Below are 26,560 nucleotides of genomic sequence, written 5' to 3'. Positions count from 1 at the left end.
GGATGTTGCCGTGGTTAATGGTGGTATGTAATGTGCTTATCCCAGTGCCTGTCACTTTGCTCCATTGATAACTCCATTGATAAATGGAGCTTCGTAAGAGGCCAGGATTGTATCTTCTTGCTCTTAAATCCCTTCATGCCTTATGCCAAAGAGACTGCCAGCACAGTGAGTTTGCAGTAATTTTTGGGAATGCAATGCACACAAACACACACATATGTTATGTGGCCTGTAATATTTGAGGGATGATATTGTCAATTTTAATTGTCAATTTCAGTGATGATGGCACTAATCAATGGATACCACGAGCAGCATGTTCATCTGGATTTCCATTAGTTAAACAAAAAGCCTAGACAATATTAATTGTAATTAACATAAGAATAAATTGGAAATCAATAAGGATACAAAGTAGTTAGGTAATATCAAGATTTCATTTGCTGCAGCCTGTATGTGCCTCTTAAAACTATTTAGGTAATTAAAATGAATCTTAAGTTATAAACTCAGGATAAAGGATTTGCTTGCAGATGTGGAGCCTACTGTGTTAGCATCGCTATTCAAACTAGATGTCTGGGTATCCTTTGGAGAACATTTAAGACAGAATTACCTATGATGTCAGTTCCACTGAAACATGATTTTATATGTAACATTATGAAATGACTAAAAACTCTAAGTAGAGTTTAAGTAATTATTCCCATTGATTCTCAAGCTGGGATGTCCTTCAAAAAATCATTCCCAGGCTGGGTAGTTTATATTATTGATATAATTACAACATCTTGAGGATTCAGGAGAGCATTAAAGAATGTGATGCTTTCCACAAACCCCAGTGTTCCTTACACTGCAGAGCTGCACTCTGATTAGAGTACCACATGCATGAGTTTTGGAATCTAAGACCAGGGTTCAAACCCCGCTCTGCCACCTCATAGCTTTATGAACTTAAGTTATGTAATATATATAAGCCTAAATTTGTTTTTTTTTTTCTGGAAGTAGGGTTAATAGTTCCTCCCTTATCATATTTTTATGAGGAATGTAGAACAGTAGATGAAGGGATTAGCAGAGTGCCTGGGACATGGTAAATGCTCACTAAATAGAAACTATCAGCCCTCAAATTATTTCTATTGAAAGAGTGTTTCAGCTTCTAAGGAACATAGCAAGGCTCTGGCCTCAGGGATTTGACCAGCAGTAAAAGTATCATGGTCACCAGCACAGGATATAATTATATCTTGGTCTCAGAGACTCTTAAGTTCATCTGTTCCCAGATAATCTACCAGGGATTGATGGCAAGGAAAGTAACCCAAACCACTCTCTCTTTCTGAGATGGTGCAATTACATCCATGATCTGAAAATCATGTCTAAACAACTACGTATAACTGTCCTTCATCAACTCTATGCATGTCTACACTGAAGATGATGTTGGGTGTTAAAGGTGTCGGATAAAATACAATGAATGTTTCTAAGGGCTATGATGACTAAACTGAGCGCTATGGACTAGGTCCTCCTGGGTACATAAATTTAGTTATTGTCACGTTATATGATGTGCTATAGAAGAAACTAAAGAGACCATAAAGGTGAAGCTGAGGAGAGCACTGCAGAGCCATGACTTTGGTGTGAGTCCTGAAAGACGAGTAGGAAGTCATGAGACAGAGCTGCAGTTTCGGTAAGGGGCCTTCCTAGCCTATGGAACAGCATGGCAAATGTGCCTTCACGGCAGACCCTAGGGAGTCTTTTCAATAAAATAAGCATGACCTACCCAGTTCATGCCATCAAGATGGCATTGTGCATAACACTTTAGCAGCACACCATGAGACCTGAAAACACTTAGTACCCACGTGGCTTCTACTCTCTTATTCAAAGAAAGCATCCAGAGCTGGAAACATTTTGCCTTGTTTGAACTCACAAACTACAGGAAAGGAGTGCTGGAACTGTGGGTCCCAAAGGTCTGTTTCATTATTCTCTTAGTAGTCTTCTTAACTGCACAAGTGGGGAATGAGTTGCAAGTTAGAACTGCCCAGCTTAAGGGCCTCTTGCTCTGAAGTGACTTGGAGAACTAACAGTTCCCCAGGCAGCTAAAATCTACTGAAACTACTGTAGATCTTTGAGTAAAAAGTTTAGCTGATGAAAAGTGTGGTTTTTAAAGCACCATTTGTGGCTCAGGTCCAGGGCTGAATGATACTCTTTATTTATGAACTTCTGTATAGCTGCTGTCTGTATGGCCTCTTGAGGGATAAGCCACAGTGAGGCAGCCTTTTCTTAAGTAGAAAGTAAGGGCAACAGGAGAACACTGAATTGTTAAGGGGCAAACCAAACTGGCATCATTTTCTTTGAGCAAAACTGTCTCTTACCTCTGTGGGAGGCCCTGATCATCCCACCCGTTCTTGTGAATAGAGGACGTCCATCCCAGCGCTCTCTTCTCCACACTCCCATTCCCTGTTCCCTGCCCCCTCATGATTCACTAGATTAATTATGCACCACACTGAAGTGATCCCCAGGGTCATGCCATCTTGCTCTCATCGCTGGTTACCTGTTGCCAAAATAGTCCAAGTTCCCATGCCATTTTTCCTTCATCAATTTGCTTATCCCCATATTGCCCAGTGTATTCTCTCATTTGCTTCTATCTCCAATGCGTTCCCCCTGCCTAAGACTTTTCCATTATCCCCTCTAGATCTTACAGCTGTCATCACCTATGTCCTCTTCTCTGAATAATGGTTGCCTCCTGAAGACGCCACTTTCCCTGCAGACCTCTCTCTCAAGCCCAGCTGTTTTCCTCTCCTGCAACCTGCATATTATTGGCCTGAAGGGGAAACAGACCTTGCTTTGCTATTTGCAGCTACTTTCAGACCTTTGATCCTTCTTTCTCTCTAATGACCTTCTTACAAGCACATCTCTCCTTATCATTGACTGAATATTCTAGCACCTAACCCATTCACCCTCCCCACTCATACTCCATTCACCATCTTGGCCATTCAGCTCCTTGATGACTTTTGAAAATCTTGTTCTGCCACTGCCTGAACATCAGCCACCACACTCATGATTATACCACATACTGTGTCATGACTAATTGCGGGCATCGCCAACAGTTCCATTTCAAGCATGCCACGCTGTGGTCATCTCTTCTTCTCTCTCTAGTCACTACCCTTACTTAGCACCATCACTCCAACTTGGTAAGTTTTCACTGACTGTCATCCCCCATTTCATTACTCTCCTCCTTGACCGGCTTAGCTTCTGTGGTTCCTTGTCATGATTATTCTCTTGCCCCCATGCCCAAATCCCATTATCTACTCACCCAGCACTGTGCTACTCATTTGAGAATTAAAAATAAACAAAATGCAACTCTATAAAACTAAAACTAGTCTTTTCTTACTCTTAACCTGTGCCTAAAAGAACTAAACATGACTGTAGGACAAAAGACCACCATGTTGACCTGTGTTCCTTTGTATTTATATAACTATGGCTCACATGGTTTTCATTACTGTCCAGTAACTTATTTTCACAGTTTCCAAGGTCAATTTCACACTTCTCAAACTTCCATAAACTCTTCTCTTCATTCTCAACTGACAATCTTACTTCTATCTTTACTGAGACAAAAAAACCACAAGAGTACGTACTTATGCCCATCACATCACCATATTCCCAAAATACCTGCCTCTGTGCACACCACGTCACCTCCTGCTACAATTATTGTGCAGGACCAGTGCCTCTGCCCATGTACTGGAGCCCATCCCTCCAGCCTTTGCAAGCATGTTACTCTATCAAATAAATACCCCTTTCTCTTTTGCATTATCAATTTTGCTATTTCTGTCTTGGCCCCACCAACACTATTACCCATGCTATATTAGCTTTTAAAAAATTATCTCAATCTCACATTTATCTCCAACTTTTACATCATTCTTCTGCTGCACTTTGTTAAAAAAAATTCTGAATTTTCTGTATCCATTTCTACTTCTTCACTTCACATGTCCTCTTGAACTCACTCGAGTTACTCTTTTCTTGCTCAATACTGCATAGAAACTCCTCTCATTGGGGTCTTCAATGACCTTCAAACAGATTTAGTCCAACTGTGAATCTTCAGTTCCCATTTTACTCAGCTTCTCAGTAACACTCCTCTCCTGCCCATTCCCTCACTTTTGAAACACCTTCTTTACTTGGTTTCCAGGACAGCACACTCCTGGTTTTCCCTCTACCTCACTGAACATTCTGGAATACCCTCCTGTTTTCTGATGTCTGTACGTTGGAGTGAGAGGCATTTCTATCTTTGGTTTTCTCTTCTTTAACTGTGCTGTCTTTCGGTGGGCTCCTACAGATTCATGGCTTTTAATAATATTTATAAGCTGATTTTTCTCAGATTTCTGTTTCAGCTCAACCTCTTCCTTTAACTCCAGCTTACAAGACGCTCCTGCTACTCCACTTGGATTTTTGTTGTTGTTGTTGTTGTTGTTGCAGTGTTGTTTTGTTTTGTTTTGAGACAGAGTCTCACTCTGTCACTGAGGCTGGAGTGCAGTGGCTCGATATCGGTTCACTGCAACCCCTGCCTCTCGGATTCAAACGATTCTCCTGCCTCAGCCTCCGAGTAACTGGGACTACAGGTGCCCACCACCACGCCCGGCTAATTTTTTGTATTTTTAGTAAAGACGGGGTTTCACCATGTTAACCAGGATAGTCTCGATCTCCTGACCCCAGGATCCGCCTGCCTGGGCCTCCCAAAGTGCTGGGATTACAGGCGTGAGCCACTGTGCCTGGCCTCCACTGGGACATCTAATAAACATCTCCAACTGACATTCCAAAAACAAACATCATTTTCTCCCCAGTGTTCTTCTAACCCATGGTTCACCATCTCTGTCAACTGTACTATCATTTACCTCGTGGTTTAGGTAAAAAAAAATCTAGAGTCATTTCTGATCTCTTCTTTCATATCACAATATCAATCTACCAGCAAATCATGTCAGCTCTGCCTTCACAATAGGTCCAGAATTCAAATCCTTCTCAGCATCTCCGTTTCCTAGTCTAAGCCCTATCATGTCTTCCTGGATTAATGTTTTATCCTACAATGGATTTTTTGTTCCCATTCTAATCTTTCTTCCTGAGATTCCTCTTTACTCAGTAGCCAAAGGAATCCTTTTAAAAAGAAAATTTAGCTTATATCATTTCCTTTCTCGGATCTAACCACCATTTCCCATATTTAGAATAAAATCTCAAGATCTTGCCATGATCTGACCCCTGCTTCTCTCTCCAATTTCATTTACAATCCCACTTTCTCTTGTTCATTCTGCTTTATCCACAAGACTCTTTGCCTCTCCTCGTGTATATAAGCAAGCTCTGCTTCCAGAGCCTGCCCTTGCTTTCTCTTCAGAGTCTGAAACGCCCTTCTCCATGTCAATAACTCACTGTCTCACTTTAATCAGGTCTGTGAGCACTTATCACCTCTTCTGAGAGACTTGCCTTGACCACTGTCTAAAATAGCATCCCTTTCACACCTTATTTAAGTTGCTTTGTGGTCTTCGTACTTACCTCTGACTTCTCCACTAGAATGCAGACCAAGTGAAGGCAGATTTGCTGACTTCCTCACAGCTATGTGTACCTAGCACAGTCCTTGGATGATTGATGTGCTTGATAAATAAATATTTGTTGCATGAATGAATGAGTGAATATTTACAGCTCTATGTCAAATTTCTGGTTCAGATGTTCAGGGATGTCCTCAGTTAGAAAAAAAAAATATATGACCAAATTCTGCTTTAAGTTATTTTAGGGTTCCAACAGTCACCCAGAGACTGAACAGACTCCAAAGATTTGGCTTCATATAAGAAGCTTCAGTACCCATTGTGATACCATTTGCTAATTTGGAGACTGTGAGGCTGAAAGTACAAGCCCCACACTCAGTCAGCATCCAGGTCCAATAGCTCTCAAAGGAACCATATATCAAAGCAAATTTTCTGCAATGCAGAAAAGAACATCCATGCATTTTAAAAATAAATTTTAAATTTTAAATAATTTTTAAAAGTAGTTTCATCTCTTATAATGTAATGGAAAATTCAAAGTCCTCTTATGCTGATTCATGAAGTATACTGATATAATTAGACAAAATGAGACCATTGAAAGAGGCAGACTCCTTGTTTCATTGCTTTAAGCAAATAATAAAAATGGACTCATGCAAGTCACACCACTAATTTAAATACATATGTAAAAAGATAGTAAATAAACGAAATAAAAATATTTGCTTTAGTTTTTTTAAACAAAGATTTATTAACTGAATTTTTTAGGTTAAGGACCATGCAATATATATCTCCTACACCGAAGTGTCCAAGAAATGTTTTTGAAATAAATTAATGAACTGCTTTAGAATGTCGCTCAGAAATTAAGCTAGAAATTCAGAGCAGTATTCTTAGGGCTTGATTTACACCAAATCCAAGTTTGCAATATATTAACATTGAAGGAATAGGCCATCGCTTTCTGAAAACCTTCCTTTTATAAAAGAAATACTTTAATATTATGAATCCTCTTGGTGCATGTAAAATATTATTTGCATTATAAAAATTGATTTTTTTGGTATAATTGTTCATAGACAATATTTTCACCAGGATGTGTTCACAAGTGTTAATGGAAGGCAAATTATGTGTGGGACACTCTTCTAGGGAATATGTGAGGGATTTTTAAGATGGATAACATTTTGTACCTGCTTTTGAGTTGCAAATGATCTGGACTCTTGTCTAAACACTGCAGACAAGATCAGGTGAAGAACATTACTAGAAGTTCAGTGAAGAAATAAAGCCAAGTACTCCATGAAGTGAAATTTGAATTCCTTAAATTCCCTAAAATTATTTTATGTTGGGTTTTATACCAGGATAGGAATGCCTTTAAAAGAAAGAAATATTTGACATAAGGTAGAAAATTTCAAAGGAGTGTTTGACTTGTTGATGGATGTGTCATCACATTTCATGTGTCTGAGAAATATAAATTTCTACAGCACATTTTTAGTGCCTTAAACAGACTACAATGATCTAAATGGTTGAGCAGTTGAAATTTAGTCTGGAACTGGGACAGATGACTTGCCACATAGAGTGGTTCCCAACATAAAGTGATCTGTGATGGTGGGACTTTCAGTGTGTTTCACTATTAGCATATGTCATCCAAGTATGCCTTTCAACATCCGTGGAGAAAAGATATGTTACAAATACGAAACATCACCGTGATGAATTGGCAATGTCAAAAACCTCTGCCTTGGCTGTGACCCAGTGTTGTTATTGGCAAGCAGATTCATCCTTCTAGGTTGGTTGCTCCAAAAGAAATCTTCAAGAAAAGCGAGTCCAAGACCCTTTTTTCTTCTTACTGTGAACTTGGTCAAAAATACCAAATGTTCAGTAACCATTTATGGTATCAGGAATGCACCAATAACTCCTTCTGACTCTTTATGAGCAATAATGTTGTGGAATGCAATTTCCCTTCTTATGACTGTGGGTATTTTTAGGTATCTTTGCTGGACTTCTTTAAAAGAGAGTAAGGATTTGTGATTTAAACTGGGATAGATGCTGTTGCAGAGATAACAAAAGGCTATTGCTTTCTCTCTTCCAACAGGATCTAGGTAAAAGGATAAATGTGATAACTCAAAATAATGTGTATGTTTATCTTCCAGGCTTTCTAATAGTTAATTGGTCAAATAAAATATTATTTACAGAATAGAAGGGCCACTCTTCAACATTGTTCAGACACTGCAAAGCAAACTAATGCAAGTGCAGTGACCTCTTCATCCAACTACAAAATAACATATATTTTTAATTCTCCAGGGAGTTTGAGATAGTAAAGTTGGATATCATGTAGATAAACAAAGGCTTTTGCCTTTTCTCTTGGAAAATAGTTAAAATGAATAGGAATCTGATAATTAATCTAGGAAATTTAACCCTGCTCTACTTACCTAATGCCCCCCAAAAGATGATCTTTTTTTTCTTCATTGATTTTATACCTTAAAAAGAAATTACTGAATTGCGGATATCCAACTAGTATCTGCAGACAGAAATGAAGGTCATTTTTAGAAGAAACCAGTGTCAAATGAAAACACAGATTTCTACATGGTCACATTCATATCACACACTCTTGACCCAAGGTGAGTAAGTAGGTCATTCCTTATTTCTTATTTATTCCCTGGCACAATCAGACCACACTACAAGTTTCTTTTACCAGTTGCCAAAATGAAAACATGAGACCCTTCAGAGCTACTGTCGGTACATGCAACTCAAGACAACGAGCAGCATCACAACCATTGTCAACAGGAAACTCCAACAATGTCGGGGTTTGGATTTGGTTTTATGTTGAGAGAAGCAGGTTTTCTCTGATTTTAATGATCCATAAGAAACAGAAATCACAATAGATAGACTCCATATTACCTAAAAAGAGCCAAAAGAAGCAAAAGTTCTCCCCCAATTCATCCTCTTGTTCCACAGACATTTTGAAAATAAAGGAAGAGAAAATAGAAAGGAAAGAGTGTGAGAAAGAACACAGAAATGACGTGAATGATTTTAAATCCTTATTAAGCATCACTGAGGTTGCATTTTACCCATTAGGCTGACTGAATTTAGTCCTCACCGCTCAGACCTTGCAAAGAAACTGAACGTACATGGTTTTGCCTTCCAGGGTTGATCTAGAATTGTAAGGGTGCATGTGAATATGGGTATGCATGTGTGTGTGCTTCAAGTCCATTTTATAAACACTGACACAGGACAATTCTCATCATTGGTAATAGTCTTTGGAGTCCAATCATGCAGAAAAACAGGCAGGTGCAAGTTAGGTCTCATTGCAAGATGGACATGGCAAGGTGAACAGATACTCCTAGATAAGGATTGGGAGATTTGTGTCCATTAGAATATACTGGCCATTGGTCCCACATAAATAAAGTTACATATACAAGATTCTATATATAAACAGAGGCCCCTCACTTCAGTTTGGCTGACCAAAGAAACAGGTCAAAGTGAACCATTTTCAGATAGTTAAAGGACTCAGTGCCAAAAGAAATAACAAAATCTTATCCTCTAATCACAAAGAAAATAGCTAAAATAACTATTTACATTGTAACTTTTTTGTTGTTTTTACAGACAGGAGTTTCCTTGCTTGGTTTAATGATATCTATGGAAAACGTTGAACTCTTATAATTAAAATGTGTGTGGGGGATTGTGAGTGGGGAGTCAGGTTCTTGTTTGGATGCAAAGTGGCTGGGATCAAAAATTTCTAAAGCAGTTTTACTCCTCTTTCTGAGCTGTAGAAGATATATTTTTCAGCAAAGCTGGCTAATAACACACCTTACAGAGCATAATGCACTTAAGATGTGGCTGTTCATATGTTAAGAGATTCAAATCGAAATAGATTTTGTATAATTTAGGTTTTGCAATGAATATTGAAAATTTTTTTTAAAATCAGGTTTTCTTATTTTTTTCCTTGACAGGACATAAAAGGTTTTATGTATTTTTATCTATTTTTTACTAGTTCCATTTGCTAAGGCCAACTTTTGGTTTTACCAGTCAGCTACTATCAGTGTCTTTACCTAATATTTTTCTGATAACAGATTGAAAAACTATCGAGCTTCTTGGCCCTGAATTAAATAGCTTACTCCAGTTGGTGGGAATTGGCCAGTCTCTGGCCCAACTGTGGGGTACATTCCTACAAAACCCAGTCATCAGATTCTTGAAGATGAAAGATTATTATCAGTTTTTATTCCACAAGAAGAAATTCCGGTGTAAGGCTAGAGTATTCCTATTTAAAATTGAACACACTGACCCATAAAACACATATAAAAATAGTAAAGACATATTAATAGTAAAGTGGTGGTGGTTTTGCCAAACTCTTGCAGCAGCTTAATTCTCCCTGCGCATGAATACACAGCCATCCTTCCTACAAAACACTGCAAAAGATTTTATTAACAATCACTGCCAGCCAACTGCCCTAAAGAAGTGACAGAAGGTTAGGCTCCTCAGAGTGCCAACTTCATGTTCCAAAATGAGCCCCAACCCCGGGTAGGACCATCACTTTTTTCAGGAATATTGTCCAGGTGACTTGACACTTGCCTACCTGAAAAGTTGGGATGTTCTTGGGAAATAACAGGTGACTAAGAAATATTTGGGGTGTGTGTGTATGTGTGTGTGTGTGTGTGTGTGTGTGTGTGTGTTAACAAGACAGATAAGTGAATGCAGAACATACTATATTCTGTGAATGTGATAATATCATCACCTCCTAGAGATATTATAGGAAAGCAGACCTAGTGGGAAAAGGACTGGGGGGCTTTTACAGTGGTGATTCTCTTTGTTGTTTCATCATCTACCTTGATTTAATCACCTAATAAAATTGATCTTGCAAAAATACTGGGGGCCAAATCCTTACCTCTATTTGTAAATGATACTTATATTTGAGGAATTTGTTCCATTTTTCTCTTGTCCATAAGGGAAATCTGGCTAAAGCTAATCAGCTCCCAAGAGCCATGCACAGAAGACCTAAGACTAACTGAGCTTTGGGAAGGTACTAACAGCGGGGAAGGGGCCCTGTCTAGTTCTTGCCTGGTTTAATCTGAGGGGGAAATTCACCATTTCTGCAGATGCGAGAGATAGCCTGTCAAGCACTTTGAAGATGCTGGCTGGAGACTTCCTTCTGTGTTGTGATGTCATCTTGGGGCTGATGAAATTCCCCTTGAGACTCTCTTTAAAGCAGCTTCCTGCTCTCTGCACTTAATCCCAAGTGGCAAGGAGGGGGGAGGCCACAGATATATCAAGAGAAAAGTACAGAGAAAGAAAATGAGTAAAGAATTAGAGATACAGAGAGGAGAAGTGTTTTGGTCTTTTTGTTTGTTTGTTTGTTTGTTTTTGGAAAAAAAAACAGAATAGGACTGAAAGAAAAGAGAGGGAGCTCATGTGACTGAGGAGGCATTTTTAACAATCAGGTTTTCTGCAATATTAACCCAAAAATGGTAGCAAAATAGAGAAAATGGGCCATTTTTATTCCAGGGGGCAAGCTGCACAAAGGAATGTTCTTCTCTTTATTTTGAGCAAATGATCGCATGTACTGAATCTGTGTGAAACAATCTCAGAATGGCAGCACCGCTGGCATGGCGATGGTGCAGGTGGGTGCAGTTCCCTGTGGACTCTATTGCTTGAAGAGAGAAAGTAAGTTCCCTATTATTATATTTAAGGCAGTTTTCAGAGCACTGGCATTCTTGTTTGCTCTGTTTTGGGGGTATTCTATTTACCAGTCAGTTCACACTCATCAACCATCCACTTCCTGTCTTTCACTTCTTCAGGTGAAATATCACCACTTTGGTGAGCACCAACATGGTCAGAGTGCAAATAACTGTGATGGATACTTCGAAGTGAATAAGAAGGGAAGCCTGAACCAATTATTGCTGAGATCACCTTGGTATTGCCTTGTATGTAACCAAGATGTTTCACAGTGCCTCCTTAAGTGCTCAGGAAAGCACTTTCATTTAATTTAAGCTAAATTCAGGAGATTTTGCTAAACATTGACATTAATGCTTCATGGCTTTTAAGACAAACTCATATTGCTAGAACTATTTGGCAGCAGTAAATTTATGGGCAGAGTTATTGCTCTTACATCTACTGCAGTACAAAACTCAGATGATCAGCCCTTCTTCGATTGCTCATACTTATGAAAATAAATAAATAAACATGAAACATTAGCCACATTAAAGAGTCGGGGAAACTCCTGAGGAATAACAATGTCTCTGGAGATGTTTTAAAATGCTAACCTGAGACTCACACTGTGCTTCGGGGGTTTTATTCTTATTGATTTTTTTTTTAAATTTCAGAAGAGGAAAGTGGTATTATTTCTCAAAACAAAACTTTGGTAGAGTATGAACCAGGGAAGCAGCCCACACATGGAAAACACAATCCACAACCTGAAAGCAGTGTAGGCAGGCTCATTTTTTTGTTGAAGGAATTCACACGGAGGCAATTCTGCTCAGTTCCAGAGAGAGATTCTTATCATCAAAAGCACACGCAATAACCTTGCTTCACCACCTGCCACCTTCTCCAGTGGCCTCTTGTTGTGACCAGTAATTGAGAAATGGCAAACGGGAATAGGGCCAAATCTCTAAAATAGGGATACCAGTGTCTCTTAGTATCTGGGTAATAACCTCCTTTTAGTCTTAGTCCACAACGCACACTACTCTCCAGTCTCTCCTACTCTTCACTGCCACAGAAAAGTCTCTCAGCTTTTATTCACACCTGCCTCCTAAAGGTCAAACCATTTCGTGCCTGAAAACTACTACCCACTCCCCCCACACTTTACATAAGTATCACATATGTTCTTTCTACAAATTGGTATACAGGTGCCATTTAATCCAGTCAAATTTGGAAGCTACATCTTCAAGGGTCTGAGAGAGCTCGCTCCCCCCATTTATTCCCCCTTTACATGTTTTCTTATAAGACATACAGTTTAATTAATTAACAAACTAAACAGCTTATATACTGGCAATATATTACAGATGGGTTTATGTCAGAGTAATAGATCACATGAAATGGACCATGTGGTACCCCAGTGCATGATGTCTTGGTAGAGCCCTGAGGACACTGACAGTAGCATCTCTAAGTAAGTAGTGCTGTATGAATACAGACACATGCGGATCTGTATCTACATCCATCTGACTAGGCCAAGGAGCAGGTAGATGCAAGATAGAGACACACACATGCTGGATGGGGCCACTGCACACCTTGTCATGCCATTTAAAAGGGCAGTTACAGGTTGCTGGTTTTGCAGCCATTAAAATTACACTTTATGGAAAAGGCTTCTCTAATTGTGTCTGATTTGCTTTCTGTAGTAAGCATCATTGGAAGAAGACCAAAGCAAGAGCAACTAGAAGTTAAATATACATTTGAGCTCAGCTGCAATACAGAACTCTGGGGAAGAAGCAGGCTGAAAGATTGATTTAATTTTAGGCTTGGATTCCCTCCCTTGCTGCTTTCTTGATGTTGTGTGTCTGCATTTGTAAGTGTGCGTGAGTGTCTGTGTATGTGTGTGTGTTCCATCACATCATCTCCTGAAGAACGCTGGGTTTCGCAGGCAGGCGGCTAGTCACCTGCAACAACCCAGGGGTCCTGCCGAAGCTTCCAGGCTGCTGTCAGTGTCAGATGCCAGGGTCTGGTCGGTGGACATGGAGGAGATGTCATTGACAGACGAGGATGGAGGGAGACTCTCACTGCTGTTCACTGCTGCACCTGTGCTAAGAAAATGAAGACCAACATGACTCAATCTAGAACCAGACTCATGTCAATGCCATTCAGGATTCAGGGATGGGCAAATACAATAGGGGATGTCCAGTCCATCAATCACTTGGCAAGCCTTTATAGAGCAGCTGACACAGGGGAACATATTAAATGGTGACAATCAAGACATAGCAATAAAAAGTCCCTTGTCACAAGTTATTCACAGGCTAGTGCAGTAGTTATCAAACCTCACTCTATATTTGAAATCACCTGCAACACTTTCTATAAAAAAAACACTAATATCTGGTTACACTGCCTCCCCTGCTCCCACTGCACTGCATATATTTTAATATAATTGGCCTTGGGTGAGGCCAAGGCATTTGCTTTTTTTTTTTTTTTTTTTTTTTTTGAGACGGAATCTCGCTCTGTCACCCAGGCTGGAATGCAGTGGCGCGATCTTGGCTCACTGCAACCTCCGCCTCCTAGGTTCAAGCGATCCTCCTGCCTCAGCCTCCCAAGTAGCTAGGACTACAGGCACATGCCACCATGCCCAGCTAATTTTTGTACTTTTAGTAGACACGGGGTTTCACCATGTTGGCCAGAATGGTCTCGATCTCTTGACCTCGTGATCTGCCCACCTTGGCCTCCCAAAGAGCTAGGATTACAGGTGTGAGCCACTGTACCCGGCTGGCATTTGCATTTTAAAAAATCTCCTCAGAGACTGTATTCAGTTAAGCATTGAAAACCTCTGGCTTAAAATTGACAAATGGGATCTCATTAAACTAAAGAGCTTCTGCACAGCAAAAGACACTACCATCAGAGTGAACAGGCAACCTACAGAATGGGAAAAAATTTTTGCAATCTACTCATCTGACAAAGGGCTAATATCCAGAACCTACAAAGAACTCAAACAAATTTACAAGAAAAAAACAAACAACCCCATCAAAAAGTGGGCAAAGGACATGAACAGACATTTCTCAAAAGAAGACATTCATACAGCCAACAGACACATGAAAAAATGCTCATCATCACTGGCCATCAGAGAAATGCAAATCAAAACCACAATGAGATACCATCTCACACCAGTTAGAATGGCAATCATTAAAAAGTCAGGAAACAACAGGTGCTGGAGAGGATGTGGAGAAATAGGAACACTTTTACACTGTTGGTGGGATTGTAAACTAGTTCAACCATTATGGAAAACAGTATGGCGATTCCTCAAGGATCTAGAACTAGATGTACCATATGACCCAGCCATCCCATTACTGGGTATATACCCAAAGGATTATAAATTATGCTACTATAAAGACACATGCACACGTATGTTTATTGCAGCACTATTCACAATAGCAAAGACTTGGAATCAACCCAAATGTCCATCAGTGACAGATTGGATTAAGAAAATGTGGCACATATACACCATGGAATACTATGCAGCCATAAAAAAGGATGAGTTTGAGTCCTTTGTAGGGACTTGGATGCAGCTGGAATCCATCATTCTTAGCAAACTATCACAAGAACAGAAAACCAAACACCGCATGTTCTCACTCATAGGTGGGAACTGAACAATGAGATCACTCGGACTCAGGAAGGGGAACATCACACACCGGGGCCTATCATGGGGAGGGGGGAGGGGGGAGGGATTGCATTGGGAGTTATACTTGATGTAAATGACGAGTTGATGGGTGCAGCACAGCAACATGGCACAAGTATACATATGTAACAAACCTGCACGTTATGCACATGTACCCTACAACTTAAAGTATAATAATAATAAATAAATTAAAAAAATAAAATAAAATAAAATAAAAAAATAAAACACACACACAAAAAAAAAAAAAAAAAAAAAAAAAAAAAAAAAACCTCTGGCTTATGGAGGAAACAAATAAACAAAACTCCTTAATAGAGTCATCTGAGCCTGGTTATTTTTAACGCAGGGAGCTTTTAAAACAAACGCATGCAAGTGTCCTATCCAAGAAATAGGGGCTGAAGTGAAGTTCAGAAATCCGAATTACTTAGGGACCACATCTCTAGAGAAAGGAAGGTATATAAAGTAAATACTATTGGCCGGGCGCGGTGGCTCAAGCCTGTAATCCCAGCACTTTGGGAGGCCGAGACGGGCGGAACACGAGGTCAGGAGATCGAGACCATCCTGGCTAACACAGTGAAACCCCGTCTCTACTAAAAATTACAAAAAAAACTAGCCGGGCGAGGTGGCGGGCGCCTGTAGTCCCAGCTACTTGGGAGGCTGAGGCAGGAGAATGGCGTGAACCTGGGAGGCGGAGCTTGCAGTGAGCTGAGATCCGGCCACTGCACTCCAGCCTAGGCGGCAGAGCGAGACTCCGTCTCAAAAAAAAAAAAAAAAAAAAAAAAAAAGTAAATACTATTATGTCATCATTAATGACATCAAACTTAAAATGCATATAGAAAAGCCAGTAGGACATAAGTAGGACTGTTGATGAAAGTTACACACACACAAATACATATATATATATAGGAGAAGGCTTAGCACACCTTTTGCTTATGAGCTTACTCTCCAGCAGGCTTGCTTACTTGGAATCTCCAAATAAGAACTCTGAATTACTAACTTAGATTAATTTGAAAAAAAATTATTTATGTGTTATGTGGGACTATAAGGTTGAAACTCTGAGAAGAAACTTGCCCATGGCAATCACTCAGTAAAGGAGAGCTGAGTTGCCAGTAGCTTTGAGATCAACAGAAGAAAGATGAACCAAAGGCATTGTGCAATATAATTAAACCAGAGCGCCCTGGAAACAATCCATTTACTTTTTTTCCTTGTATATTTTTTATACACCTAAGCAATGTGAGTGGTAACATACTTGCTTTGTGAAATAGCTCACTATTAAAAATCTGTAGTATAATCCCCTAATCAAATAAGAGATGAAGAATTCTCACCAAAATTATATCTGATTTGAGCAAATATAGTGTGCAAGATCTATCTTGTGAAAAATAATAAATCCAAAGTCAGTTATAATAGTGTTATCACATAGACCTAATAAATCAGAAAGACAAAATAAAACTAAGTTAAGGTAGGGGAGGGGTTAACATAATCTTCTTTCTTCCTGGAGTAGACATTTCTTGCCTGTGAAAAAAGTGTGATGAAAATGTGTCAGTTATCTAGAGAGGACACAAACACCTAAACTAAGACAGCTCATCTGTATCATCCATATATTTTTACACTGTATCTGTTGACTATAAATATATTGATGTATTCTATGGGAAATGTGAAAAAAATATAGGAAATAAAGATAATGATATGCACCGATCTTCAAATAAATGGTAAGAACTATTAAACTTTTCATATAATTCTTTGTGGTCATTCTTTTTGCCTGGAAGTTTCCCTGGTCGTGATCCCTTAATATGTATTTTTTTGGGATCCTGATATTCTTATATACAGAAAAGTTTATGAATTTTTCATGTTCTTTAAACTCCTAAAAATACCCGTCCTTTCTGATCTTAAATGTCTCTAGAAAAGGTTTTTAAAGTCCTCTTGTCATTGTCTTTCTGTAAATAATTACTCTCACTATCAGGACGATGTATAATGTAAAGTTAAAATATTCCATAATATTCCAACTTTGAATGGCTTCAATTTATTCCAACTCTACTTAATTATATCCCCTATAGCTATGATACAGAGCTGGGTCATTTCCCCTCATGATAAGATTTTATCTCCTAGCAGACAGCCCTTGGTTCCCTTACATTGCCCAAATGCCGTGCTCTGTTTTTTCCCCCCGATTCTGGATTAAATTATACCAACAGCCTTCCTATTCTTTCATAAATTGCTAATAATTTAGTGTCACTATGATGGACTCCTCAGAATTCTCCTCCATTTATCCACATCCTTATTAAAAGGTAGAGATTAAAACTGGACACAGACCTCTATTATAAAGGCCTGATCAATTGTGAGCCCAGCAGAGGGAAATTGCTTTTTTTTTTTTTTTTTTACTATTTGTCTCCTGGATGATATATCCCTAGACCATGGATGTCTTTCAAATCACGGTGCTACAGCTTAATTTAGTTTTGACTTGAGGTATAAAATGATGTTCATATATTTTTTGTAACAGCCTTATTAAGATATAATCCACATATATAATTAAGAAATTTAATTTTTATGATTCAGTGTTTAGTATATTCACGACATTGTGCAGCCATCACCACAATCCACTTTGCAGCATTTCATCATCCCTGAAGAAAACCCTGCACTCCATCCCTCACCTACCCTCTAGCTCTAGGCAATGACTAATATACTTTTTGCCTCTATAAAATAGCCTGTTCTGAACATTTCATGTAAATGGAAACATACCATATGTGATCATTTATGACTGGCCACTTTCACATAGCAGAATGTTTTTAAGGTTTATCCATGCTGTGACATGTATCTGTATTTCATATCTTTGTATGGCTGCATAATATTCCATTGTATGGATACATCACATTTTGTTTATTTATTAGTTGATAGGCATTTGATGGATATTTAGGTTGGTTCAACTTTTGGCTACTATGAATAATGCTGTTATGAACATTCATGCACGGTTTTGTATGGGCATGTGTTCATTTCTCTTGGGCATATACCTATAAGTGGAATTGCTGGGACATAGAGTAATTCTAGGTTTAACACTTGAGGAACTGAGAAACTGTTTTCTAAAGTGGGTGCACCATTTTACATTACTACCAGCGGTGTATGAGGATTCCAATTTCTCTACATCCTCACCAATACTTATTATCTGTCTTTTTATCTATCTAGCCATCCTAGTGTGCATGAAATGGTATATCATTGTGGTTTGATTTGCATTTGCCTGATGGCTAATGATGTTGAATATATTTTTCATGTGCTTGTCAGCCATTAGTATATCTTCTTTGGAGAAAGTTTACTCAGCTCCTTTGGCCATTTTTTAATTGCTTTATTTTCTTTTTATTATTGAGTTGTCAGCTCCTTCCTTCCTTACCTTCCTTCCTTCCTTCTTTTTTTAAAAATTATTATTATTTCTTTAAATACAGGGTCTCACTCAGTCACCCAGCCTTCAGCACAGTGGCATGGTCATGGTTCACTGTATCCTCTAACTCCAGGGCTCAGGCAATTCTCCTGCCTCAGCCTCCCAAGTAGCTAGCACTACAGGCACATACCACCACACCTGGGTAATTTTTTTAAAAAGGTGTTTTTTTTTTTTGTAGAAACAGGAGCTTGCCATGTTGCCCAAGCTGGTCTCAAGCTCCTGGCCTCAAGTGATCTTCCGATTTCTGTCTCCCAAAATGCTGAGTCTACAGGCATGAGCCACTGTGACAGGCCTGTAAGAGCTCTTTAAATAATCTGGGTATAAGTTACTTAATCAGATATATATTTTCAAATGTTTTTCCTCTATGCTATGGTTTGTCTTTCCATTTTCTTGAAAGTGTCTTTTGAAGCATAAATGTTTTTAATTTTTATGAAATTGGATTTATCTATCTTTTATCGCTTGTGTTTTCGTGTCATATCTAGAAAACCATTTTCTAACCCAAGATTATAAAAATTTACTCCTGTGTTTTTGCCTAAGAGTTTTATAATTTTAGACCTTATACTTAAGCCTATGATTCATTTTTAGCTCATTTTTGTATATGATATGAGGCAGGGGTCCACCTTCATTCTTTTGCATGAATCATTCTTATCCAATCATCCCAGCACCATTTATTGAAAAGGCTCGTCTCTGTCTATGTCTTGCCATCCTTTTCAAAAATCAATTGGTCATAAATGTAGGTATTTATTCCTGGATTCTCAATTTGATTCCCTTGATCTATTTGTGCATCTTCATGCAAGTAGCACTCTGTCTTGGATATTGTAGCTTTGTAGTAAGTTTTGAAATCAGAACATGTAAATCTCCCAGCTGTGTTGTTTTTCAAGGTTATTTTGGATATTCTGCATCCTTTGCATTTCCACATAAATTTTAAGACTGGCTTGTCAATTTCTGCAAAAAAGACAGCTATGATTTTGATAGGTATTGGCTTAATCTGTACATCAATATGGGGAGCATCTGTCATCACCTTGACAATATTAAATCTTCTAATCCATGAACAATGAAATGTCTTTCCAGTTATTAGGTCTCTTTAATTTCTTTCAACAATGTTCTGTAGTTTTCAGAGTACAAAGCTTGCACTTCTTTTGCTAAATTTATTCCTAAATATATATTTCTTGATGCTATTCTAAATGGAAATGTTTTATGTTCATTGCTAATGTGTAGAAATACAATTATACTTAGGACTTATTTGAATAAGAAGTTTCAGTGTCAGGGGATTGGATATTAAAAACAGATCAAATGAATATATATATATATATAATGAATGTTGTAATTAACCAGAATGCCAGTAGAACCAGGAGGATTTTTGATAGCATGCTTTATTTATGAGAAAATAACCAGCTTGAAAGTTTTAAAATAAAATTGTGGCATAATACAAACCAAAAAGTATTTTTAAATATATTTAATAATAATCTTGGTCTTCTCTTGAGATAGGCTTTTTCCCCTATCCTGGCTGGAGTTGATTATGGAGACACATTCTTATTGTCACAGTGAAAGTTCAGTAATGATTCAAATAAGGGTGAGATAAGGCTTAGCTGAAATAAGGCTCCCTTATAGGAAAACAATTTGATGTTTACAAATAAACACAAACCCACTACAATGGCAGCTAGAGAAATTAAACAAAGAGCACTGAGGAAATTTCCCCAGCAGCAAAACACAAATTTATATCTATGAATAATATTGAATGAATGTGGCAAAAGTCAGAGTAGCTTTTAATAAGCTCTTTATAAATAGGGGATCATGCTGCAGGCTATGCTTATAAAACACACAGCACTCCTACTGCACTTATTTTCAAAATCAGCATATTTTCAGCACACTTCTGGAATATTCTGAATGTTATGCCATACCAGTCAGTCCTTTATTATATGTAGTTTTGTTATAGATTACCTCAAGTATATATTTCCCCTGCTTCTTTTTACTTCTTTCATTATACTTCTTTGTTTCTCCTGTCTTCCAGTGTCTACTGCTGAGTAGTAGCACAGAGTAAGTACTCGAGTTAACAAAACAGTATTGAGTATCTTTTATGTGTACTCTTCTAGACAGGTTCTGTGAGGAAAAGCAAGTTCCTTCTTGCTTTCGAACTAGTGAAACTGTTAAGCTATTTGTGGCCAAAGGAAATCATTTTGTTGCAGTTGTCTTTCTTCTCCTTTTGTTCATCAGCTGGTTCTCTCTAATTCCTATCTTCTGTGTTGGAATGGCCCTGCCCTCCAGTTTATCAATGTTGAATGCAAATTATAATTAGTGTTCAACTACTCAAAGTTCAGAATCTATCAAAGTCTTTATCAGCTGTATTTCTAGGGTTCCATAGACTATTGCTTCTGATTTTATATGGCACCAGTTCATTAAGAGAGGTCGTCAGTACTTCAGATGTAAAAATTCCCATGACATCTGCTTGTTTCATGGGAATGGTTCCTTGCTATACAGTGTGATGGTGGGAGAAAAATGTGCACTGTCTATGGTGTGCTGGAGCTGGCTTTCAGTGGCTTCTTAGAACCAATTATTAACATCTCTTTCCAACTCTGCACCCATTGATGTTACATTGTTGCTTAAAATTGGTCACAGTGAGAATATTTATACCACAGAAATTGTTAAGTACTACTCGTCGATTCTATTTTTAAATATAGTTGTTAAGTGTTAATCTTAAGTGCTACTCCTCAATTATTTTTTTAAATATAGTTGTTAAATGTTAACCAGTCCACCACTATTACAGGAAAACTATTTGCTTCTGTATGTCTCCCTCTATTACACTATAATAAATGCCTCCTTGCCTGCAGCCACTTCTGGCTTTACTGGATGATCCATTCAAGTCTATTTTCATGTAGGCAATAAACAGGCCTTGTAAAACATAAACCCAAAACAAATATAAGGGACAAGACATGGGACTTGGCTTTAAGTTGTTAAATTGCTGCCAAGCAGTTTGCGAAAATATCTTAAACAGAATTGAACTGAATTGAATCTGATCATAGTGTTCAGTTGTCCAATGTGATAAATATCTCTTCTTTCTATATTACTTAAGAGAAAACAGTAGAGATATACATTTTCAAAAATGTTTTGCCATCAATAAAGCATTACAAATTTTTGTCAATAAAAATGGCATTAAAAGGAACCGAAAATGCCAATAGGGTTGCAAACGAGGAATATTAGCTACTTTCAACTTTACCTAAAAAATCAAATTTCATAGAAAGAAGTAACGTATGCTAAAGAAAATTTCTCAGCTAGGAGTTATTTAACCAAAAAACATTGTTATGGTGGAAAATGTTCCACTTTTTTTTAAAGGAAATGATTTTCCTGATACCCCCCACTGCCAACAAAATCAAAAAATGTATAATAGACACAGAACGAGAAAAAGCACAAGAATGAAAAAAATAGTGCCTTTTTTATCTGCATGATCTTGAGCCACAATTTGTCTGGGCCTGAGATTTTTAAATAAAAAGTAAATAAAATTAATGGACTAGATTAGTGACCCTAAGACATATTCCCATGGTGGGGAATGTGGTCCACATTGGGGAGGAAACAGTTGCATATTTAAATCACCCAGAAGCTTTATCTTTGACTTAGAGATTTTGGAAAATCTCTGCCCATCCTGATGTTCAGCATCCTTATCTTAGTGAGTCACTGTTAGTTTTGGGAGCTTTACTTCTCAGGTGGAAGAGGGCTGGTGAACAAACTGAGCATTGGTGAATCAGATGCTCTCCTATTGTTCTAGCTCTAACATCCTATAACAAATGCTTTTAGAAGAAAATTAATTTCTATTCATGGACTGCCAGTCCCTCAACAATTGTTACAGATCAATTCAGCAAGCAAGCAGCTATGCCATCCTTGAAAATAAATTGCTATGCAAGTGAAATCAGATAACAGAAGGGAGTACAATTATTTATTTAGAAATGTATCTGAAGTTTAAATTTATCTCTTATTGACATACAACAATTCCATCAATAAATTTAAAACCTATAAATTATTCTGCAAATGCACATTTAACTTCCTATTTACATTTGAAAAGCATCACATAACATGAGTGTCAATATTAGAAGCATTTGGCCCCTGAGATACTGCTTTAACTTATTCCCTTGCTGCAGAATTCCCAGTATTGTCATGACTGAATACTAACAGAGTCTGTATTATAAAAATACTTTACCCTAGCTATTTTCAAAATAAAATATGCTACATGAACATTAATGAAAAAAAAGCTGAATATAATGAACAATGCAAAAAAGCTGACTTTTCAAACTTTTTTTACTAATTGCTTTTTCTTTCCAGCGTGGTTCATTACACACACAAAAACGCACACACACAGTGGTGTGCCAATAAAAATTTAACAATTGGCTCTGCAGGGGGCAACAAAAACACCCTGATTTGTAGGGTCTGCCAATTTTCATGTTGTAAATCCTCCGTGGCTGATTTCATGCTGACAACACACCAACAATAAATGCATAGTTGGAAAGAGAGGTACAGAATTGGCCATCATGAGCTGGTAGAGTCAGCGCCAGCACATGGCTGCCCCAGAGCCTCTCCATCATGCACATAAATATATCATACAGAAATGCATCGTATAAAGTGTAGTATACATATAATTTCTCACAAAAGAGAAAGTCATACTACGTGACTTATAACGAAGTCATGAATATTGTTCCTAGATTGAATCCACAATCATTTTAACTATAAATTCGTTAAGCCAGTCAACTATAGTTTAGGGCAATAATTTTTAATTGTTAAGGTAGTTGGAATGGTTAAAAAGTGGCTTAGCCTTCTCACTCAAGTAGAGTATAAGTTGCACATTTTAGAATTAATCACTAACACACTAAGCAGGCCTGCAAAAAAATATGAATATGTATTTCCCAAAATGAATAAATCAAATACCTGAAAACTGCAAACCTTTATGTGCAGCATGAAAAAATGCCAATAGCAAGAATTTGTATACTTGATGCTTGGCCTGTTTATCTTCATGGAGATTAATAGAGCGAATAAATATTTATAATAATGGTGTTAGAACATGCTGAATAGTATACTGTATTAAAGTTACATGATCTTGTCTTGAATTTTGTGTTTGGAATAGTACCAAGAAATATTCTGAGGGAGAAATTGAGTGGCAATTTTCAAATTAATAAATATTTATTGAGCTACTACTGTGTGCAAGGCACAGCACCCAGGCACTACATGGGACACAAAGATAAATGCATACAGTCTTCTCAATGAAATTACAATCAATAAAGGATGTAAGACAAGAGGTCAAATATTTAACATACAGCAACTAGTAGGATCTATAGAAAGGAAAGATCCTATTCTTTGGGAAGATATAAAAAGTCTTTTGGGGTAAGGTGGTATGAAAAGGAAATGAAGTAATGATAACTTGAACTGAAGATGAATAGAATAGGTTCTACTAAAATTTGTCCCAGCCCAGCCTAAGGTGCTAGGTCACCCGTGGCTAAATTCTGTTATTTCTGCTGCTTAATGAGTACATGACAATATGTTCTGGTCATCATAGGAATTCTTAAAACAAGGAATCGTTCTGCCTCAGCAGGTGGCATCTTGAGGCTTTTGGATTCTGTCTTCTAGTTTTTTAATGAGCAACAGGCCGAACACGCGGATGAGTGTGAAGCAGCTTCTGTGGACTGTGCCAATCTGTACGCTAGGGTGAATGAGTAGAGACGGCAGTATGGAAAACAACTCCAGTGACTCCCTTAACCTTCTTTGAGGAAAGGAAAAACTTGGGATAAAACTGAGTATTTTTTCAAGTCCCACTGGTGAGAAAAGCATGTCATAACCGAATTGCATCTGTTTGGGTATCATATTGGTTTGGGGTGTAAATTAGTTATTCAAAGAGTAGTATCTGTATGAATAATTGATTAATTATTTCATCCTACATCTTTTTTCCTAAAATAACTTAGGAAAACAACACCCTAATCAGTTTTTCTCAAAACTAGGCATTTGTAGCCCATATTTTTGCTAGCAGCATTTGAATGTAGTTTTTTTAAAGCTGAAAAAAAAACCATCACATTTTCTAAAACTCTTTATAGTGAGAGCATAGGTCTTAGGAAAAAACATATTAGCATTAATAAGTAAATTGTCTCAAGTCGTACTAAAGCACATTACTAGGATCAGTAAAAAATACATATGTACAATTGTGTGTTAGATTCTATAGCTAGCAAACAAAAAATTTTCCAAGCTGACTTTAACTGGAGTCCATCTTGGTAGATGTTTCAACTATTGTCACATCAACCTTGAGAAGAGTTCAAACACTAAGAATGAATGAGGGAAGAGGTTGTGGCTGAAAGGATTCCTGATCTCCACATTGACTTGACGGTCAAAAGGGCATTATGACTCTGAATTTTGATGAGGCGCATTTACCCTTTAGCCCATGTTAACATTTTCTTCAGGATTCATTACTATCTTAAAATGATTGATGAAAAAGTTTTTGTGCTGGACCATTACAATCAGAATAATCAGAATGAATGCCACACTGAATATCAAAAGAAATAAAACTAAAATCATTATAAGGAAACAACCATGTGATATTTTTCCATCTGCTCTTCAAGCAATGTTATTTGCTGCAACCCCTACGAAAAGGTCAAGAAATTACACAAGTACTAGTTTATTGGTTATTCACAGAGAGTGAGTACCTGAAGGAGAAGGCTGTCCTTTTACTACGCCATTTTTAGTCTTCTCTTCTGAGTTCATTACTTCCTTGTAGATAAGTTCTGTAAGAAACAGTTAGCTGTGTTATTATAGAAAACAAATTTCTCCTTCATCCACAGGGAAATTCATTACTTAATGGCAAATAATACTGTTTTGATAAGGTTGAGTAAATTAAAAATCAATTGAGATTCCTTTACTGCTCTATTTCTATTTCTATATTGCCTTGTAATTAGCAGAGAGCTTGGCACAAATAGGTATCCAATAAAGCAGCTGAAGAAATCAATGCATGAAAATTTATTTCTACGTACATGAAACATACTATTTATTTCTCTCTATATATACACTATTTATTTCTACATACATTTCTACATAAATAACATTTATTTCTACATACATGAAACAAGAAACACACGTTTTACTTGTTTTCTGAATTCTTTGGGGTAACCACTAATACATTCAAGCTTCATCTAGTAAAAATTTTTATGGCTTTGAACATCCATTTTTCTTTTATACTCACTTCCTATGAAATGCACATATTCTCATGACTTTAAATTTTTACCAATCTTTACAACTTCCATCTCTTACTGCATCTGTTTTTTTTTTCCACACTCATATCTTGGACTTGTAAATCTAAACTTGCCAAAAACCAAACACATTAAAAAATTTGGTTCATTTACTCTCAGACTGGCATCCATTTTTGGCTTTCTGAATGCTAGAGTTAAATTGGAGAGTTGCAGTTCTGTTTACTTTGTCCCTTTTAGCTAAAAATCATTCAGCTCTACTCATTCTTGCTTTGCAATGGCTTATAATCTGTATAATCATCACCTTTTACAGGTACTTCTTTCTCCCAATTTCTCACAATTTAGTCCATGTCCTCAAATGATGGTTATATCCTATCACCCACCTATTCATGAGCTCCTAAGGAGTGTCTTCCTGTCCTTACTTGGATGAAAGCAAGCCTTTTTCATCTATACCCAGCATCTTTTTTCACTTGATCTGCTTTATGTATATGTTCATTTTTCCATATTCACCAACATGACCCTGGAATCTCTTGACCAGTGGAATCTCTTTAGTATCTTTCAAAATTTTTTTTATTTTCTTTTTTATTTTACATATATAGAGAGAGAGACAGAGACTTTCTCTGTCACCCAGGCTTGAGTACAATGGCACAATCATGGCTCACTGCAGCCTCAACTTCCTGGATTCAAGTGATCCTCCCACCTCAGTCTCCTGAGTAGGTGGGACTACAGGTGTGTGCCACTATGCCCGGCTAATTTTTGTATGTTTCTGGTAGAGTCAGGGTCTCCCTATGTTGTCTAGGTTGGTTCTGAACTCCCGGGCTTAAGTGATCCCCCAGCCTCAGCCTCCCAAACTGCTGGGATTACAGGTGTGAGTCATCACTCCTGGCCCTGTTTAGTATCTTTGTAACATTTTCTGCTTATTCCTATCCTTTGTTTTCCTCTTAATCCTTTATCTGATCTTTTCTAAATATTTTTCTTTTCCTAATTTACACTTATTAATTCCTGCAAGGTAACTCAAATGTTCCTTCCCTTCAGCTCTTCCCATTTTGATCTGATCATTTGTTACAATCTGCATTTGACTTTCCCATATTTTTCTATTCTGTAGTGATTCAGATTAGTTTAACAATTCTTTTTAAGTCAATTGTTTTTCTGCTTT

The 26,560-nt window shown here is 37.6% G+C and overlaps 1 protein-coding gene and 1 long non-coding RNA gene across 9 annotated transcripts in view; both read right to left on the bottom strand.

Moving 5' to 3' along the window:
- Positions 1-8,099: 8,099 nt before the first annotated feature.
- The window catches only part of MAPK10 (mitogen-activated protein kinase 10), a 445,883-nt gene continuing 427,422 nt past the window's right edge, over positions 8,100-26,560 (bottom strand). For 6 of the 8 annotated variants that reach the window (XM_050790476.1, XM_050790479.1, XM_050790474.1 and 3 more), the window contains 2 exons: positions 24,868-24,945; positions 8,100-13,193 (listed from right to left, as the gene is read on the bottom strand). In XM_050790476.1, the coding sequence (XP_050646433.1) occupies positions 13,051-13,193; positions 24,868-24,945 (221 nt within the window). In that variant the 3' untranslated portion in view covers positions 8,100-13,050. Of the gene's footprint in view, positions 13,199-24,867; positions 24,946-26,560 lie in introns of all 8 variants that reach the window. The other 2 variants (XM_050790481.1, XM_050790482.1) reach the window with 1 other exon arrangement.
- LOC126954725 (uncharacterized) lies at positions 13,881-15,240 on the bottom strand. The gene is made up of 2 exons (XR_007725699.1): positions 15,045-15,240; positions 13,881-13,927 (listed from the first exon to the last, which is right to left on the bottom strand). It is a non-coding gene; the product is annotated as an uncharacterized LOC126954725 (long non-coding RNA).

This window comes from Macaca thibetana, chromosome 5 (assembly GCF_024542745.1).
Source record: "Macaca thibetana thibetana isolate TM-01 chromosome 5, ASM2454274v1, whole genome shotgun sequence".
NCBI lineage: Eukaryota > Metazoa > Chordata > Mammalia > Primates > Cercopithecidae > Macaca > Macaca thibetana.
Note: the sequence above shows the minus strand (reverse complement) of the source record. Positions and strands in the feature narration are given on the sequence as shown.